Raw genomic sequence first — 19705 nt, 5'->3', positions numbered from 1 at the left:
ATCATACATGACTATGTATGATCTCATGTGTGATCATTCCATACACATATATGTAACTTACATACCTGATAAGATAGCACACATGAGGCACATAGGTCCTTTCCATATGGATTGAGTCCCCCAAGCTTGGTGGCATTCACGTGGGCTTTGATTTGGCCCTGACAGAGATCTGAAGCCCAGAGTCAGAGATCTGGTTTTGTTCCACGTCTATTTTTTTCTGCATTTGAGGCAGCAGGTTACCTCAACCCCCTTTCTTCTCCCTACCCGTCCTTGTGCAAACTGGCCTGGCACCAGCTGGTTCCTCTAAGTGTCACGTGCACCATGGTTGTCTCTGGGGAGATGTGATCATTCGCTGAGCTGATCATGGACTCGTACAGCTGCGACTGTTCACTGCATTATCAGTTTCAATGGGACCTGCGCATCTAAATCCAGTAGGCAGCTTTGAAGACTTCATGCATCATAAGCCCTACTCTCTGGGCTCTGGGGAACCCGCCTATATGAACAGTGTGTCATGCCATCAACTAGACACTGTTCCAGTCGTCTCAGGAACCAACGTTTCTCTGAGGCTCCCTCCCCATTTTAGGAAAAATGCTGGCAACACCAATTCATGTTGGGGATCGGGCTGAATGTTAACTGATGTGAACTATCCGTCTGGTAGCTACCATCTCTCCTGTTACTTGGACAGCTCCCAGTGATACCTCCAAGTGGTGGGAACATCAGCATGACTGCATGTCCTTGAATTCCACTCGCAGCCTGTTCCCTGGGGCTGCAGGGGTCACAGTACTGAACACTCGGGGCTCCTGGCGCTCCAATATCAGGAGAGGCATGGCACAATGGTTAGAGCAAGACAGCCGGAAGTCAGGAGATTGGGTAATGCTCCTGGCTCTTCCAGTGACTTGCTGCATGATCTGGGACGAGGCACTTAATCCTTCTGCCCTTCAGCCCCACTGCTATTTCCGTCCAACCATGACCAGGAACCTCCGCTCCCCTCTACTGCTCACTATTGCAGTCACCCACCCAGCACTGCCAGTTCACCTCATTCCTGACCAACAGCCCCCTCTGCCATTCCAGACCTGGCCCCCTCCTTTCTCAGCTCTGCAGATGCCCCTCAATCTTGACCTGCAGCCCCCGTGCTATTCCAGCCCTGGGGTCAGCTACAGAGCTGATTCACCTCCATACTACCGAGGGGAGGATTTTCTACAGAATTCATTACCAGGCAAATTAAGGCTGCTCCGTGAGGTCCCTACTGGACTGAAGGAATCTTCTGCTCTTTTCCTCTTCCTGGTAGAGAGGCTCTGTCCGGGACAGACACGTCTCTGTCTTGTCTTTCCCTCTCCCTTATTCATTCAGCTGTGGTGGAAAGGCTCAACCCATAGGCAGACCCTGCTCACCCACCGATGATTTGTTTCGCACCCCTATCCCCGAGTTTGGGGAGCTGCACTGCTCCAGAACAGGCTCGTGGCTGGAGAGGTGATCACTGCAGGGGCTGTGTCCTGACCTGCTCCAGGCTTTGGAGATGAGGACAGACAGGTGGAAGTGGACTGGATGCCAGTGGCAGCATCGAGCACAGGGATGATGGACTCACAGCAGCCTGCCCCAATAAGGACGCTGGCTGCGACTTTCTGGGCAAGCGGTAGCCCCCGTTACAGTGAGTTACACTAACCTGGTCCAGAGGTGATGAGTGCCTGGCTCACTGTGGCCAAATCCCCATCCCGGAGGAAGGGCAGATGTTCCCAAGCCAGCTGGACGTGGAAGAAGGTATATATATATATTTTTTAATCATGAAGGATATTTGACCATCTAAGCTAAGTGCTGACTCAAGCAGGATGCTGGGGCATTGCATCACTTAGACAAAGGGGGAGCAGGCATCCTCAAGGGAAGGGGAGGACAATGACCTGGCCAATTATTCCAAATTTCCCATTACACAAAGTTTCCTATTACTTTGGTCTTGCCTGGGTTGCCTTTAAGCCAGCTGCTTTTTATCCAGGTAGCTATCTCCTTTGGGCATTGTGACTTCCTTGTGATGGTGTTGGTTGCATCCATGGAAGAAGAGACACTCAGCTGGGTGAGATAGGTGCACTGCTGGCAGAAGAGTCCATGGAGAGATAGCAAGATGCCCAGTGATCTTATGTGGCTATTGAAGCAGACCGTAACGCTCCATTGCACTCTGCAGACGAAGGACTTCAGGGGTGAAAAGCAGTTGCCCATCACCACACTTTGGGGTCGTGATGGAATGACTCAAACCAGTGTAGTACTCCAGCTACATCACGTAAGTCGGGCAGCAGTACGTTGTGGTCGAAAGTCAAGTAGGATAAGCATTGAGCTGTGGCCTCCATCCATTGTCATGAGGAGGCTGTCTTGGCTGTCGAAGGCTGACCCGGTCTGAAACCTGATTGTGAGGCATCCAGGATGCTGGTCGCTGTCACACATTGTTGTCACATTGGTTGTCACACCTTTCCGAATGACTTGGCCTAGGAATGGGGCAACAGTGGGAGAGCTTTTCTGCACCGAGCATTGGCTTTAGAGGATCAGGTGGGTTTCTCAAACAGGGTCATTTCTCGGAAGGCGAGATCCTTTCTGTTAGGATCCTTTCTGTTAGGAGTTGTTCTCTGCTAGCTGTCATAGCTGGGAGCGACATGGCTCTGCTGCAGCTCCATTACCCCTTAGGGCTTCTCGCACGTCGTTCTGGGTGACCAGGCTGAGCAACGGCTGGAGGTGGGGCTGGAGGAGGGGCCAGTGCAATGATACCCACTAGGATACAATGACTAGCGAGGGCTGAACCTCAGAAGGGTTGTTTTTGTTTGAGATAAGCATGCAGAAGTTTAGATGCTGCATAGTCTAACTTACTGGGGCTGCAAATCTGGCCTGGGATAATCATGTGGTCTCACAAGATTCCAAGCGCCTACTTCTGGCAGTGCAGCTGGGTGACCTGTGGGAACGTACTCTCTCCTTGCTGCAGGTCAGATCCTTGATACTACTAAAAGGGCAGTGGAGTGTGAAAGTGAAAAAATAATGAGACAAAAGTTAACTGTCCCCACTTATCTGATCTAAACCAGTTTGGCCACCTGCAAAAATGACAAGGGCAGTCAAAAACCTCATGCGTCAGGGCATAAGCTATGGGTCAGGTAGAAATTCTCTTGTGCCCCTTCTGGTATTTCAGACACAGGTGCATTATGGGGGATTTTTCCTGAAGCACCTGCCATTGCTAGAAATAAGCTATCAAACTAGATGAACCATTGACCTGCTCTGGTGTAGCAGTTCCACAGTTCTAGTTACTGGACTCATGGATACCATGGTCATGAATGGGGGGTATATAAACCTACATAGATAAATGGGGCCATGTCACACAGTGATTTAGTGCATGTAAACTGTGGGCTGCAGACTCAGGTACAGTGAAGGTGAAGGAGGTAGAAAAAAGACACAGGAGCATTAAAAACATAGGACAAAATAGACTCTTTTAATTTTACGTCCCACAAAAATGGCAATAATTTAGGGCATCACTTGACAATAATATAGTTGCCAGCTAAAGCAAAACCCCCAGAACTAGAACAAGCCTTTGTCCAATTAAAGGAAATCTTCTTAGGCTGATAGCGGGCTCTGCCTAAAACCAAGCTTTCTCAGGTTACACTAAATCACTGGAGCAGGCTTTTGCGTAAGGCAAGCTTCCCGACTAACCTCCATCTTTGAAATCTACAGCCACCTCTCTCGGAGCTAGGCTTCTTGCCCGGAGTGTGTCACACAGGCCTCCCACGCTACACGGACTCTTTTAAAGTTGGGGCAAATTTTATAGCTCTTTAACCCAATCCCCACTAATCTCCAGCCAATCAGCCATCATTCTCAGTGAGGGTCCTCTCCTCACCAGCCAGAAAGGCCGCTTTGGATCGGCCGCCTTCACTTTCTCACTGCCTGCTTCCCAGCGCATCTTATCGAAATCATCTTGAATCCTGGCAGTGATGGTGCTATTAGGGCCCAGGTAGCATGGCTCAGTGGACAGTGCACTAAGCTGGCTGGCTCCTAGTCCCAGCTCTGGCACTGACCTACAGGGTATGACCCTGGGTAAGTCTCTGCCCCTTTGTTTCCCTGTGTGCAGCATGAGGATAACTGACACTTACCATTTCTGGGAAAAGTGCTTTGAGAGGTCTGGATGAAAAGCACAATAGGTGAGATAAGTGTTATTGAAACACTCCCATCCAGCAACAAGAGGAATGATGGCCTAGTGGTTAGGGGCTTGGAGCCTGAGAGACCCAGGTTCAACTCCATGCTCCACCCTACAATGCCTTGTGTTCTTAGACAAGTCACTCATCTCTCTAGGCCTTAGTTTCACCATCTGTTAAAGGGGGATAATGGCAGTACCTTACCACAAAGGGGTGCTGTGAGGACAGTTACTGTGGTAATGGGGCCATCTAAGTACCTTAGATGGATAGAAGTCACCTAAGCTAGCAAGTTATTCTTTATTATTATTGTAGTGGTTATAGACCACACCAGATCCTAGTGTGTGTGTAACCCTACCCGTACATGTGCATGGACGTGCGTGCACACACAGAGTAATAAACAGTCCCTGGCTTCAAACTCCCAGCAAAACTGGGGCTTGGCTGTGTGTACGCAGTGCGGGAAAGAAGACCAAAGAAAGAAAAACATCTGACAAATTCCACAGAGTCTGGGAGTTTCTGTGAAAATATTGGAATATATTTGAAAGGATTAATTAGGTATGATTTTACAGTACCACCCCATATTTTCATCTCATACTTTATTTAACAATATTAAAGAGGCACTTTAATAGGACACATACGACATAATAAAAAGGCATTTCTTGCTCTCTCTTTCCTCTCTGACAAAATATCAAAATAAAAACTTTTGACATAACACATTGCACCCAAGGTAAATTACCTACAATAGTTTTTATACAATACAAAGGACAGTAAAGATACATATTAACAGGAAAAAGCCACTTTTTCCCCTTTTAAAACTAAAAACATTTTTTTTTTTTTTGCAGGACAGACGCAAAGTACTCTATTTGTTCATATCACATCAGTGCATTACTTCACCTCCTTGACTTGGGAGTATTTCAATAGTATTTAAGTATCTTCCATGTCCTCATTTGCACCTGAGATTTCTTTCTGGTTCAAAGTTCAGTTGTATACCTGCTCGATAACATGACATAACCTTTTTAACACTACGGAGTACCAGCATACAGGATGTTATAAAACGTTTTATTTTCCTGCTTTGATTTCTTTTACAGGTCACTGCTACTTCCTATCTGTTCCCTTTTATTTTTAAATCAAGGAAGTCTGTATTCACATTACAAAATAAAAATAGCACCAGTAACTGCATAGTAAAAAGCTGATACCTATATAGCTACTAAGTCAATACAGTAAGATAGTTTAGAAGTTATACCATTACGGTCACTTGGACAGTACTATTCTGGTCTGGTAACTTGGGACAGTTTTATCCGTGGAACAAAAAAAGTTTGTCACAAATGTCAGGGTGCAGTTCGCTAGCGTTATTCTCATTTTTCATGCATTTACATAATCTACAGTGGTCAAATAATGGCACCAAAGTTTGAAACACTCTAATAGGCCCACACAGCAAGCAAGCTAGTTCATTATTTTCTTGGCAACGGAGAAACAAATTCTTAGGAATGACAAGAAAAGGTGTCAAAAAAGGTGGCATTTGATTCTTAATTTAATTTTTTTTTAATTTATCGTGTCGTAGGCCAGTTCCCAATTGAGTGAATTGTACAGGATTATTTGTGCAAAATCTTTAAAAAAATTGCTTTCTACAGTGTACTGCACCTTCTGAATAAGACGTCCATGGAATGAAGTTCATCTCTTCAAGTACTTTGTACAAAGATAACACAGAAGCAGTCTCAAAAGGGTCTGAGATTTGCAAGTATCCTTATAACCTCAGCACTTCTGCAATAAAGCAATTGCTCTTGACGATTCAGTCTGCCCAAAGCGATTACAATTTCAGTTCATGAAAATCATCAGCAACATCAAAGTTCTAGCATTTGCATGATAAATCAGGTGAATTAAAGTAGATTAGTAGACACAAAGCAAACTATTTCACAGGGGCTGCAGTGCAAGTTCATTTAAACTAGACAGAAAAATCACGCTACACAAACGAATTTAATGCTTTGATAATTTTTCCCTTGCAAACCCCATGAAAGCAGCTGAGGATCACCATAAGTCACTTTCATAAATTACTCTGAAGTATCTCTTCTTAAAGGAATTTTAAAGCTCGTTAATTTCTGTCCAAACAGTTGGCTTAGGAGATTGTTCTGGGATTCGGCTGTCCTGTAATTGTGAGAGTCAGCAGGTTTAGCACCTTGGACAGCTCTGTGCCTGTTTAAAGAGCTGTGTAGGGACGTGGCGGGGCCTTTGGCGAGAAGATGGTGAAAGGTTTTCCCCAGGATGTCCTTCTTACGTTTCAGGTCTCCATTGGAATGACGGTTCGTCACCTTCTTCTGATTGTAGGTGTCCAGTGCCATCTTTTTCAGCTGGTTGCCAACTCCTGACATTCTGGGCCTGGGGATCAGTTTGTTGCAGTGTGTTTCCCTCCTCCCGGGGGAAAGGGCAGAAGCCTCGTTGTTAGTCCATTCGGCTCTTTTGAGCTCTCCAGCCCCGTCATTCCTCCCAGGGCCCGGTGTTCGGGCTTTCTTCTTCTTCCCATGTCCCTCAATGTTCTCCCTGGAGGCCGAGCTGCCTTTGTGACTCGAAGACTTGTGCTCTTTTCGCTTCTTTGGGTGCAGCTTTCCAGGCCCGTTCAGAGCTGGCTTGTCCAAGGGTTTACCTGGATCCGAGTGGCTGTGTTTCACAGGGTTGGCCACTCCTTCAGCTTTGAGTTGACTTAAGGGTTTGTTTTGATTGCATCCTATTTCTCTGACACCGGCACTGGCATTGCTGTCTTTGGTGCAGACGCCCGTCTCAGGCATGGCTTTGTCTTTTAGTGAGCAGGGTTTCTGGATCTCCTCTGTGCTGCCCACAGTACCCGTTGCAGCGGAGGCAGCTTCGTCGTTCACTTGAGTGCCTGTGGTTTTCTTCGGAGGGGCTGAATCTTTGGCAGCCCTGTTTAGAACAGGTGATGCTGTCTTGTCCTTCAGAGGCAGAGAGGGGTAGGTGGACTCTGAATAATTGGGCTTGGATGCAATTTCCCTAGGGGCTACATCATCTACATTCAGGCTGCTCCACAACGTTTTATGAGTGTCCTTGGCCTGTGGAGCTTCTACTTTTGGTGCAGGAATTTCTGGGATTTTCTTAGCTAGTTTGAGGCAAGGGATCTCGTCGACAGGCTCTTCTCGTGAACTGGGACTGTCCAATAGCCCTACCGCAGGTTCTCTTTGATTGCCCAGGGTTGGCTTTTCTTGGCCATCTGCATGCCCATGTTTCTCAGCGAGATGAGGTGGAGATAGCTTTCCATCCGTTGCCTGGTTATGAGCTAAACTAGCAAGGTCCATATGAAATTCAGAAGAGTCCAGGAAAGGAAGAGGCTTCCCATCAAAGGCTCCTTTGTCTAGTTCTTCGATGGAAAACGTCGTGGTGTAACTGAGCTCTGGATCACCCACGACCGCCTGGGGCAGAGAGGGAGACAGGCAAGGGGGCGGCGGGAGGGTATCGAACTGAGATTTTTCCATTTTAGCCAGGAGGTCTGAGAAGTCACCCACGAGGTCTTCCGTTTTCACAGAGGTTTGGGGCACAGTTGCTCCACGACCACCGCCTGTTGCAGGGCAGGACTCACTGGGAGGTGGTGAAGGCACATCAGCTAGCTGTAGGTCATTACTATGGTCAAGGTGCACAGGTGAGTTGCATGGATCCAAGTTGCCATGGTGTGTGATCTTCCTTTTCTTGCGTGGTGGCGTGTCCTCCCTTGGACAGTTTTCCTCTTTGATTTTCTCATTGCCGCCCTTGGAGGAGATGCCGGGCCTCATGACCCCTCTGAATTTGAAAGTCTTGTTGCTTCCTGCCAGGTGCTTCTCCATATGCCTGTCGTACTGTTCTTTCTTAGAGAAGGTGTAGTTGCACATGCTGCATATGAATGACTTTTTGATGACGTGCATGACGTCCGCGCAGAGCTCACACGCATACAGCGTGGTGTGCTTGATCTCTGGTTCCTCTGCTATCCCATGATCTTGACTCAGGTGGCTTCGAAGCTCTTTGGTTTCCGGGTAGAACATCGGGCATTTGTGGCACAAGTAAATCTTCTGTAAGCTGTGCACCACTAAGTGACGCTGGAGCTTGAAGGGCTTGGGAAATTGTTTTCCACAGTGATGGCAATCTCTGGAAGGATCCTTGCAGTCCGGATGCATGGGGACAGCTTTTTGAGTGCTTTCACCTTTTGGCGTATTGTCTGGAGATGGACTGGCAGACCCTTTGGAAGAGCTGGAGGCGGAGGAAGCTGGTTTAATTCTGATACTGCCTTCCAAGGCATCTTTAGTTACCTTTGCCTCTTGGTCTGGGGGTGGCTCTTTTGGGCTCTTGTTCTCTTTGCTGGCAAGGTGTTTGCTGGTAGAATCCACCAGCTTGGATGACTTGTTTGGTTTCCGATACATGATGGTGTGCAGGAAGTGAGTGACCGCAGCGTTGGCCTCGCTGAAGCAGGTGGGCAGACCCATCGCTGATTTCTGAGCCTGACCTTTCCGAGCGAACTGCGTGGCGTGCTCTCTGAGATGCTCATTGTACATCCAGACATCGGAAATCTCCTTCAGGCACATTCCACAGGCCCACAAGCCAGCTTTGTTTTTTGCATGCTTCTCTTTTAAATGGTCCCTCAATTGCTCCCTTGAGCTGAATTTGCGCTGGACACACATATAGCAGGTAGGTGGAGGGGAAGGGTTATGGGTGAGTTTGTGAAAGTCCAGCTCCCCTAAGGTGAGAAACCACTGGAAACACACTTTGCATTTGTATTGTTTATCCTTAGTCTTGATGTTCATATCATTGCGATTTTTGCCTGGTTTCCCATCTTCTAGCTTATTTTTGCTGTGTTTGCTATGCTGGCTTGGCTTCTGCTTGAAACTCACCATGCTTTCATCCAAATGGCCAGGATTATCTTTGCAAGGGCTAAAAAAGCACATGTCCTGCATCTTGAACTTTGCATTCAACATCTCAATGTCAATCGTATGAAACTCAGGTGAGCCTCGGTCCTCATTTATCTTGCTGTTGAAGGGTTCCTCTTCCAGCTCTGGGGGTTCTGGACTAGTTTCTGCTATTGAATGTTCATTTGCAAGCTCCATAGGGGACTTGAACAGTATTTCATCAGCAGGAACATTTTCTGCCTCCTTTTCAAGACTTTCCCAAACGTTCAAGTTCGGAATGTTTTCCATCTGGTTGTTTTGGCATAGGAAGGTTAACATGTTATCATCCTCCAGGTCAATGACCTCCTTCCTTTGGCTGTTTCTCTCATAATCTGGCTGCAGTGCAATATTTGTGGAAGCGGTGGAGCTGGCATCACACCCCTTTGGCTTACTGCTGTGACACATGTTTAGCATCAAGGCATCGTCAATGGAGATGGTTTCATATTCACAAGGATCGTCCCTGGTGACACAGAAAGAGCTGGTTTCACTGAGGTCTGAAGCCAGCCGGATGGGAAAGAAGTCTATGGCACCCACTGGCCCGACATTTGCATCAGTGACAGGTTTGGGTTTCTTGGTTCGTTTCCCGTACACGCGTGTGCACTTCCTCCGGGTGAACTGGTTGTCCCTTGGAAACAGCTGTGAGAATGTGATGTCATCATCAAATAAACCCTGAAGGTCCGGCTCAGTTGCATCACCAGTGCAGGACTCCTTGCTCTGTAGCAACTCTCCCTTTCCCCAGGGCTTTGACTCTGCAGAACAAGGGCTGTCATCAGAAGCATTTTCCAACATGCCTTTAGTGCGATCCTTGTTGGCCGTTTCAGATTCACAGGTTTCTAAAGACAGATCTGCTCTGGCAGGACTCAAGGGATGCCTGAAGGCACTACTATGATTCCCAGGATGGCTCTTTCCCAAGGAATTCTCACATTCCTTCACATTTGTGCCACCACCATCATCCTGCTGTTCTTTGCATACCTTGCTCAACCCCTTCTCCACTTGCTTCATGAACCCACTTGCCCATTTCCCTTTGGCCTGTGCCTTTTCTCCTTGACTTGGATCTTCCATCTGCTTTTGACAGCTCTCGGGGACCTTTAGTGATTCCTGTCTGCCTGTCTCCTTGGAAGAGACTACCCAATCACCCACTTCATCGGAATGCTTAATTATGCAAGGTGACTGTTTTGCTGTGTGAGACTGCTGGGGTGAGCATGGCCTGTCTTGTTCCTCTGCTGAGAGGCAGCTGCTTGGCTCAGCCAGGTCTTCAATCACATTTAACAGACTGGAGTTGATTCTACTGGAAACAACATTGGAAGGACCATCAATAGCATTCTTCTCCAGGTCAGACAATTCATTGACTTCACTTTCATTGGGAAACATCTTTACTTTCCTTCTTCTTGCTTTTCTACTTAGTTTCTTCTCTAAATTTCTACTTAATCCCCCAGGATCTTTGCTTTGGCTTCTTCTACCTTTTCCCTGTTTACCTGGTTGCTTTCTAGGACAGGGCTTTTCTGACACTGATTCATCCAATCCCCCTGTCTCTGAGCTATGCGATTTTGTCTTTGTTTCTTTACTCAGAATATCTGTGTGATGACGTTCATGGCACACTTCAAGCGATATGACACTGAGGTCACTGAGCACCCGACTAACTACTTCTTGCATTTGTGCATTGGGCTCCTTCTCTTGACCCACACAGGTTTTCTTGGAGACGTGTCCAACGGCGCTGGTTGGCATTTGTGTGTTATTCATTCTCTCTTTGGCAGTGGTCTTTATGCTTTTCCGAGAGACTTTTTTGGACATTTTAGATGTTTTCTCCAGCAGATTCAAACTGAACTTTGAAGTTTTGCTTGGCAGCAACGTGCCGTCGTTTTTCGTCCGATGCTTTACAGCTTTGTGCCTGGTCAGCCCTGGTTTGGATCTAAAAGATGCTGAACAAATATCACAAGTGACTTGGAGGCCATTTTGTTTCTTTTCTTTCAGGTGCCCGTTTCTGGATGCATTTGGGATATTTTTAAACATGCCACTCTCCTCTTCTTGCTCCATGTTATTTACCGTACAACTGCCGCCTCCTCCAGGACTCTCAGCCCCATGGCTTTCCAAGTCATCTCCTTTTGAATTATTTTCTCTGTTAGCCACATTTTTGGAGGGGTCACTAGGTCTTGTCTCCGGCACATCTGTAAACTGGTGGCCCTTTTGATCAACAGGGCCAGAATCTGCTGTCCTTCCAAAGGCAATATTTACAACTGTTGGGATCTGTTGAATGACAAAGCTATTGCATGAGGACTCTGGCTCCTTTTGATGTTTATTTCCATTATAATGGCACTTTTTAAGCTCCTCTTCTTGATTTAACTTTACCTCTCCGTCTCTTTCTCCAATTGGCGAAAGATTAGTGGGCTGCGTTGAGTAATCTTTGGTTTCTGGTGTGGGCTGACAAGCATGGATGCTCTGCAGAGGCATTGACTGAGAATTAATAATCATGTCTGTGGTGGTGCATGTCTTCCTTCCTTTATAAAGAGGGCATAACGGCTCAGCACAAGTGCTTTCTGGCGGCCCATTATCAGTGTCTTTTTGATCCAGAGGTGGCACGCAGGGAAGAATACAGTCGTTCATTTGCAATTTCTGGGGGCTTTCCATCTCCAAAGCAGAAACTGCCAACTCACCGGGGCATTGTGGAACATGAGGTTTTGCTGGTCCTTCTTTTTCAGACTGCCCAAAATTATTTAGAATGTCTTCGGCAAGACATTGACGAATGTTTCCAATAGCATCCAAAGGTGTGGGAGCAGTGTTGTTACATTGCGGAAGAGTGGGTGGAAAGACATGTGTGTCTTTCCATTTTCCTTGCTCTAAAGGATTTTGTGTGGGACAGCAAACTAGATTTTTCTCCAAATCAGAGTTGAACCTTTTTACAGTAAATGAACTTGACTGAGTCTCTGTGTTAAGCACAGGGGCAGTGTATCTATCCTCTTCCGAGAGCTGCACACTGAAGTCAGAGAACTCTACATTTTCATTATTACTGTTCTGCAAATATTTGTGGCGAGAAAAGCTAGTCTGTAAAGGCAAACTGGCCAGAGAGTCCTCTTTAGAGCGACAAGCATCAAGGGCCTGCTTTTTCTTTCCACTGCTGTCTTCAGGAAGCTGAGCATTTACTGAATAGATGTTAGTTTCATGCAACAAATTATATTCCTGGTGAAGATCTTCAGAAGGATTCAAAGAGCTAGCAGGACCCAAAGGCACACTGCAAGGAAGCTGTGTCTCATGTCCTACGTGGTTGTTGGTTGACCCTATGCATTTGTTTTTTACGGTGCATGACAACTGCATACGATGACTAGCTCTATCAGACCAAGCATTACATTCAACAGTGTTTACTTTTAGTGTCTCTGTCAGTGCATTGCCTAATGTTTCTTTCTCAAACAAACTATGGCTTAAATAGGATTCTCTGTGGTTTTTAAATGCCAAGGTTGCTTTGTTTTTATCTTGCTCCTGCTCCTCCACAATCTGATCAGCTTTCTTTACCTGCCCTAGCAATGGGGTTACCATTGCGCTGCCGCATGGTGAGAGGTTATTATGCTCTTGCGATACACCATCTGCACAGATATTAACGTCACTCGGCTCTGAACATTCATCTGCTAAGTGCTGCAGCTCTGTTACATTATTGTGCAGCTTGTGGTTCGCAAATGGGGATTGCTCTGCAGTGTAGGTGTCTGTTTCGTTGAACGATTCCAGCTGTTCACCTGCCTCTGGAAAAACTCCAGTTGCTTCTGATGTGGTAGCCATGCTCTCTGCCTCTCCTCCCATGGGCTCGTTCCCCTCTACAGACGCATGATGACATGCTGAATTCTCACCTTCCAAGCTGCCCAGGCCTTCCTCTTCCTGCTCAGACTGGAGATTGGCATTTGAAGGTTGGTGGTTGGCAGAGAGCAGTATTGGGAAGCATGGCACCATTAGCTCTTCTTCATTATTCTTGACTGTCCGGGCAACAAACATTTGGAGCTGCTGTAATGGGTTTGCGGTAGTTTCTTGGGAGGCTAGCACCTTTTCTGTACCACAACCAGTCTCTTTGGACACACTCAGTATATCGAATAATAAAGCTTTCCGGTTGCTAGCCTTGTGAAAGGGCCCTGGGGTTTGGTAGACTGCAGGATCCTTACTTTCTTCAGTCTCTTCCAATAAAACAGGTTCATTGTCATCACCTTCGAAGTGCACTGAGCATTTTAGCACTTTCGGTGACTCGGCTTTGTCTAAAGGTCTTTCTTCTGAGTCCATGTCATTTTTGGCATGAGAAGACAAAGCGAGATCCAAGGTGGGGACCCGATCTTCCCGAAACCCAAATTCACATTTCAGATTTGGAACGTGGCTGCTGAAAGATTCCAGCTCTGGAGGATCATCAAAGGTTTTATCCATTTTCCCTGGCTCGGAAAACCCCTCAGCTCCGTGTTTACTTGGCAGGGACGGAAAAATATCATGTTTATTTAGTTCAGCTGCCTCTAGAGTTTTAGGGAACAAGGAATCAGTAACAATGGCAGGGCTTTTTATCATATGGTTTGTGTAGATTGGAGCCTCTAATTTGTCTGGAATGCATGAATCAGGGATAACCCGGGTAGGTTCATTCTCCATCTCTCTGGAGTCACTTTCCTTGGAAGTTTCAGCATCCTTCAGAGCTTCTGGGAACTGATCGCAGGCCTCTTTGGAACAGAAATGATCTATAGAGATTGAATCTTCAGCAGCTGGTGTACACATGTTTGATTCTAAAGAATTAAACTCCGTTGGGCAGGGCCAAGAATCCTGGTGGTTCTTATAGTTGCCATCGATGTTGGGAACTGTAGGCTTCTCATTCACTAAACTTTGGCCCACACAGACTTTTGTGGGAAGAAGGTTTGTATTCCCAAGAGCATCTGTCAAGAACAAACCCTTTTCATTCCCTGTCTCTTGATCCATGTGTATAGGCGAAAACTGGTCAGTTGCTTTTCTCAGCTGTGTGCTGATGTGTTGCTCAGATTTCTGATGGACGTTGGATGCCTCACTGTTTAATTTGCTGGTTTGCAGCTGACTTTCCAGTTCTGTAACTAATCGCTTGATCTCCAGTTCATCATCTGATATATTGTTAATAAAAGCTACATTATAATCTCCAATCCTGTCTGACAAAGGTAAAGACATTTGATTGGGTGTTATGGCTCCCTCATCTGGGAATTTCTTAGCTAATGGCTTTTCCACCGAAAGGGTATGAAACTGACCAATGTCTTCTGACAAAATTGGAGACACTTCCTCCATTAGATCCCAGTCCTTCTCTTGAAGAAATGGAGGATACTGCTGCTCAAACGGCATGGCTTTGCTGGGTGGATTGCATCCAAATGGGACAAAAGTGTCCTTACTTGTGGCGACGCTGTCGTATAATGGATTATCAAACTCAGCTCCGGGAAGTTCCCCGAACATTGAAGAGGAGTCAAAGCTAAGAGGGGAAGACACTTTGGTCTGATGATTTTCTGATGCAAAGGGGGTGAAATCAGAGTGCTTCTGCTCAAATGAACTGGTGCTAATGTCACCCTGGCATAAGTACATATCGTCAATGTGCGAGGCCCCCACGGCTGGGGGCTTTGAGAAAAGGTGAGGATCGTAGCGACTGGACAGGTCTTTGTGGTCGTAAAGTGTGTCATCAGTGCTCACATAGGTATCGGGTCCTTTGATGGCTAGCATCATTCCAACAGGATCCCCATTGTAACAGCCGACTGGAGCAGCATAATCTTTCTGGTCATCGCAAAGTCCATGTTCCTTTAAGTACTTGAGTCCAGCAGGCGAATAGGTAGCACTCACATGTCCAGGGCTGGCATCAGTACCAATGTGAGAGGGAGGAATTAACTCTTCTGTATGGTAAGCGAGGGTGTCCTCATTATAAGCAGCAAACGGATGCCTTTGACTGGTCATTGTCAAATCAGTGGAATCTTGAGCGTCTGGCATAGGTCTCGCTATCTCAGCTGCATGGCTAATGGCTCCTTTCTGCTCTTCTGCGTCCTCCTTACAGTAAAGTCTGACGGGACTCTTGTTGAAGGTGTCTTTGCTGTGATGTTCTTTTTCTTTGCTTTCTGGTGAGCTTTCCTTGTTCCTATAACCTGCCGGAGAAATGTGTGACCTATCGCTGTGATGTGTCGTGGAGCCAGTCAGCAAAAATTTGGCTGACCCAAACCTCCTTGTCCCTCTGGAAAAGCTCGCTTTGGTTTTATTGCTCGTCTTTAGAGACTCTTTGTCAAGAAGGCTCAGCGGGTTCCTTGGAAGTCGTGTGATGTGCTCAGAATTCTCTGGGTATCCTCTGTTCTGGACACTTTCCTTCTCATTGTCGGAGTCGGCCCTTTCAGTGCTTGGGGGGCTAGCGCCGGTTTCACTGGACAGGCTAGTGCTGTGATTGCTGCCGGTGGACGATCGGCTGCTTCGCCTTCGGATTCTGGCTGCAACGCCATCTTTCTTTATTGCTTCATTGCTTGGGGCCCGCCTGTGCTCCTGACCTTCTCTCTTCTGGCTGTAGGGCCAGGCTGGCTCTCTCTCTTTGGCCCTCTCACCTCTCCCTGAGCGCCTCCTGCTGAAGCTGTGCTTGGCCCTCCCATTCAACGCTGACCCCGGCTTCTTTCTGCCGTGCAGCGTGGCATTCGCCACCCCTTCAGCATCGGAATCCGAAATGTACTCGTACTCGCCGAATTTACTGTCCTGGGCTGCTGGCAGCCGCCTCTCGGCGGCTCTGGAGCCTGGCGCGTTCTTCTCGCTCTTCGCATGCAGCTTGTGCAGCTTGTTTTTCTGCTGCACGATTTTATGAATGAGCTCCTTACTCCACGTGCCGCTCTTTGGCTTCCGCTTTTTCACATCCTTCATCGAGTACCGCAGCAGCTTGGGGTTCTTACTGGCAGGGCCTTGGGTGGTACCACTGGGCCTGATTTCGCTCTTCAGATAAGCATCTTCACTAAGGCTTCTGGGCTGGTTTTTATCAGAGTCAGGTTTGGTTATAGTCCCTGGAGTAAGAGAGCCGCCATCACCCTTCCTCCCCACCTTCAGCTTGGTATTCTTGTCAGGCTGTGCTTTATCAGTCGTCACCCGATTTGCAGCCTTGCTCTGTGCCAGCTCCATGACGCTGGATTTCTCCAGCCTCTTGTTCTCCCGGTCTGTGAACTTGCCTGCCAGTCTCCTCTTAGGAACATGCTGCGTCCCCGACACTCTGCTCTGAGCCTGCTCTCCGCTGGGATGATCCTCTTCGTAGTAACAGACGACTTTTGACTGACTCGTTGGCTTCTCGTCCTTCTCCGCGTGCTTCAGTTTGTTCGCCGAGGCTGGGCCATCCTTCACCTTGTGCGGCACCCCGTTGCCTGTGCCCTTCACCGACGTGAGTTCCTCATCAGCAAACACATCTATGAAGCTACTGTCAATCTCGGGGTTATCGGACTGATACTCCAGCCCATTCAGTGCTTCCGTGATCAGACTGTCCAGCTTGGCATCATCGATTCCTAAGTCGGAAGCAGTAAGTGGCAAGGAATTTGTGGTTAGCCCATTAAATATATGGCCTTTCAGTGGGTCCTCCTTTGCCTCCCCTCTGCCTTCCCCATCTAACAAGAAACTGACAGGCTTGTTTATCGCAAGCAGGTGCGAATGGGTGTCAGGAGAAAGCGACGGGCCTGGCCTGGCTTGGGAGTGTTTCGTGGACTCTGGGGGGAGCTGCTTCCTGGCCTCAGCCCCCCTGGGAGCATCTCTCATCTCGCCCTGGAAAGCTGCGTGCGAGCCACAGAACTGGCGGTGCTCCAGGAAGGAGGAAAGGTTGCTGTAGTTCTGGTCACACTGTTTGCAGGTCAGCAGCACGTCCAGCTGGTCCAGGCTTGCGCTGCTCAGCGAGTTCGCCAGCAGGTGATGGGAGGAGTAAGGTGGGGGAGGCGGCTCTCCCTCGAAGGCATCCAGGCAGCCCTTGCCCATGTCGACATCTGGCTTGTGGAACTGGGTCTCCGGGAGGCATTTGAGAAGGTGCTCGTCCTTTGGGGCATCCAGGGGGAAGTGGAAGGGCTTGATGGAGTCTGGCGGGTGGTAGTGGAGTGAGCTGGAGTTCAGGATGTCTGAGGGGTGGCAGGGATGGGGAAAGAGGGGTGCCGGGGTAAGTGTGGCAGGCAGCTGGCTGTCTTCGAAGCTGTGGGTGACTGGGCTGCTGGACATAGGCGAGAGAGAAGAACACGTGCTGTTGCAGGTGGGGTTGGGGACAGGCGACGGGAGCGGAGACTCGCCCGGTGAAGCCGTCACCAAGGCCGACGGCGGCAGAGCCAACGGCGGATTGGGAGGGCTCCTGGAGCTGGCTGGCGGCACCGTTTGGCTTACGCCGAAGAAGAGGGGTTTGCTCCTGGAGTCGCATGCGGGAGACCCGGTGTCCTTCCCACCTTCAAAGGAGAAAGCGTTCGCTGAGCCACAGCTCTGCCGGGTGGGGTCCCTCCTTTGCACCATGAGACCCTCCCCTGCCAGGAGCTTTTGGCTGTGATACCTGGGGGTGCCTTTCTGCAGACTGCTGCCCCCTTTCCATTGTGAGGTGCCCAGGGGGAATGGGAACTTCTGGCTGGTGAGCTGCCTGGATAGCTCTATCCTGTTCTGGCTGGGCACTGCCGAGGTGAGGTGGATTTGCTGCCAAGGCATCCTGGAGTTTTTCTGCACGTGCTGCCTCTGCTCAGGGCTGGACTGGCACTCGAATGAGAACTGACTTCCAAGAGGGTTTGAATAAGGTGCTGAAGTCTGGTCCGCGGGAGAGAACGCCTTATGGGCTCCATCCCAGGCTTGCAAGAGCCGGGGGTGGGCTTGAGGTGTACTGGGCATGGTTTTCTCAAAAGGCACCGATCCTGGGCTTACGCCGCTCGCCGGGGAATCGCAATAAACTTTGTTCTGAAAGTGCACTTGGGGTAGAGAGTTCTGTGGCATATTCCTTCGAAGAGAGCTACCTTGGGTCAGTATCCTTTGACTAGGTCCATTGTCTTTCAGTGAAGGCTGCCCCTTACTCACTGGCTTTGGCATACTAGTCGCATGTAAACTAGGTGGGAAAACGGATTGGTTTTCTTGGAAAGTGCTTGGAGTTTGGTCGATAGCACCAGAAGAAGAGAGAGCACCATTGAGCTCACCGGAATGCTCATTCCTTCCTTTGTAGCAAGGCAGAGGGGACTGCTGCTGGACCCCTGGGGCTGGCGAACGTAGGAACGGAGCTGGCTGAGAAGACAGGCCATATGTCCTTCCCTCTGGGGCTACGGTTTCGTAGGAGCCGTTGCTCAGAGCCTCCTCTTGCCAGTCCCTGGAGGAAGAATGAAAGCCGAAAGCACCATGAATCACCTGGTTAGTTGCCAGTGAAACATCCATATAATCTTGGCTGGTAGTGTCATTACGGAAAGGATCCTTTGCTACGTCATGCAGCGGCTGGAAGGGGTATTGGAATGGCAAGGAGCCCAGACAGTGCGTGCTGGCTTTGCCACTTTCAGGGAAGGGGCATGGTTTCTGAGCAGAGATACCATAGCTAGCACCCAGGAAGCTTTTGTCCGGTGAAGGCCAAGACTTATTCCCATTTGCCTGGAACTCTAAATAGTGTAACTGCCCGTTAGTGCCAGGGCTTTTGTGGGGGAGGCCAGCCGATGGCTGTCCTTTCCCGCTGTGGTTCTGGCGTGTGGCGGCTGGCGTGTGTGAGGTATAGTTGCCGGAGGTAAGGCTGGAGGAGACCTCCGGGAAGCACTGGTTGAAGCTCAGGTCCTCTTGCTCGAGCTCTGCCTCCCTCTCGGGGATGCTGGGCACGTGGAATCGGTAGCTTCCTGAGCTGGGTCCTCGGCTGACTTCTGGCTTCTTGGGCGGGGTGACCTTCTGCTGGGGGTAGGCGATGCCAATGGTGGGGTTGGACCGAGAGTTGCTAATGGTGAGCCTGTAGAGCTGGTGGTGACCGCGCTCCCCTTTCCCAGCGCGCCTGCTCTTATCCCGCACTCGGCTCTTCCCCGTGGGAGACTGTGGACTCCCCTTGACGCTGCCCCACGGGCCATCGCTGGAAAACTTGGGCTTGTTGTGAAGGGACTTGAAGTCGATCTTGCCCGCTTGCTGCGGCCTGATCACAGCTTCCCGTTGGCTGTGGGGCTCTTTGTCCTTGACGCTGGGGAAGTGGGACCCGCTCTCGGTCCCGTTGTGCAAACACAGCTCCGAGGTGTCCAGGGAGCTGCCGTTAAACTCCCCCCCCCCTTTCCCACTGAAATGTTCTAAGGCAAAGTCTTTGTCTTGATCTTTGGAGCTGGACTCAGTATCACTGACGGCATAAACAAACTGGGTCTCTCCTGTCATGATACCGAGGGGCAGGGCTAGAAGGCTATCGTTTCCCTTACATCTGTGGGATTAGATCCTTCCTTCACGAGCATGGTCTCTCGTTGTTAGGCGGCTAGGATGAGGCTTGGTTAAATAGGCAGTGGTACCCTGCTCCCACATCTATCCTGGTTACTGGGCAGGTCTTGCTTGTAAAGAGCACCTGGGATTCGCCTCATGCTTCCGGATAGGACCTACAATAGAGAAAAACCCCAATGAGTCTTACGGGGACAAAGGACATGGCCACGTCTAACAGCATGGAGCAAGAGGAAGCCACAGCTCAGCTGGGGGTCTGGATTCTCCCGTCCCACGCCCCACGGA

The 19705-nt window shown here is 48.9% G+C and overlaps 1 protein-coding gene across 1 annotated transcript; it reads right to left on the bottom strand.

Moving 5' to 3' along the window:
- Nucleotides 1–4832: 4832 nt before the first annotated feature.
- ZNF469 (zinc finger protein 469) lies at nucleotides 4833–19366 on the bottom strand. The gene has a single exon (XM_077831050.1). The coding sequence runs from the start codon at nucleotides 19364–19366 to the stop codon at nucleotides 6200–6202; it is 13167 nt and encodes a 4388-aa protein (XP_077687176.1). The 3' UTR covers nucleotides 4833–6199.
- Nucleotides 19367–19705: the final 339 nt, after the last annotated feature.

Source organism: Eretmochelys imbricata, chromosome 12 (genome assembly GCF_965152235.1).
Source record: "Eretmochelys imbricata isolate rEreImb1 chromosome 12, rEreImb1.hap1, whole genome shotgun sequence".
Classification (NCBI taxonomy): domain Eukaryota; kingdom Metazoa; phylum Chordata; order Testudines; family Cheloniidae; genus Eretmochelys; species Eretmochelys imbricata.
The sequence above is the reverse complement of the archived record's forward strand: the minus strand, read 5'-3'. Positions and strand labels throughout refer to the sequence as shown.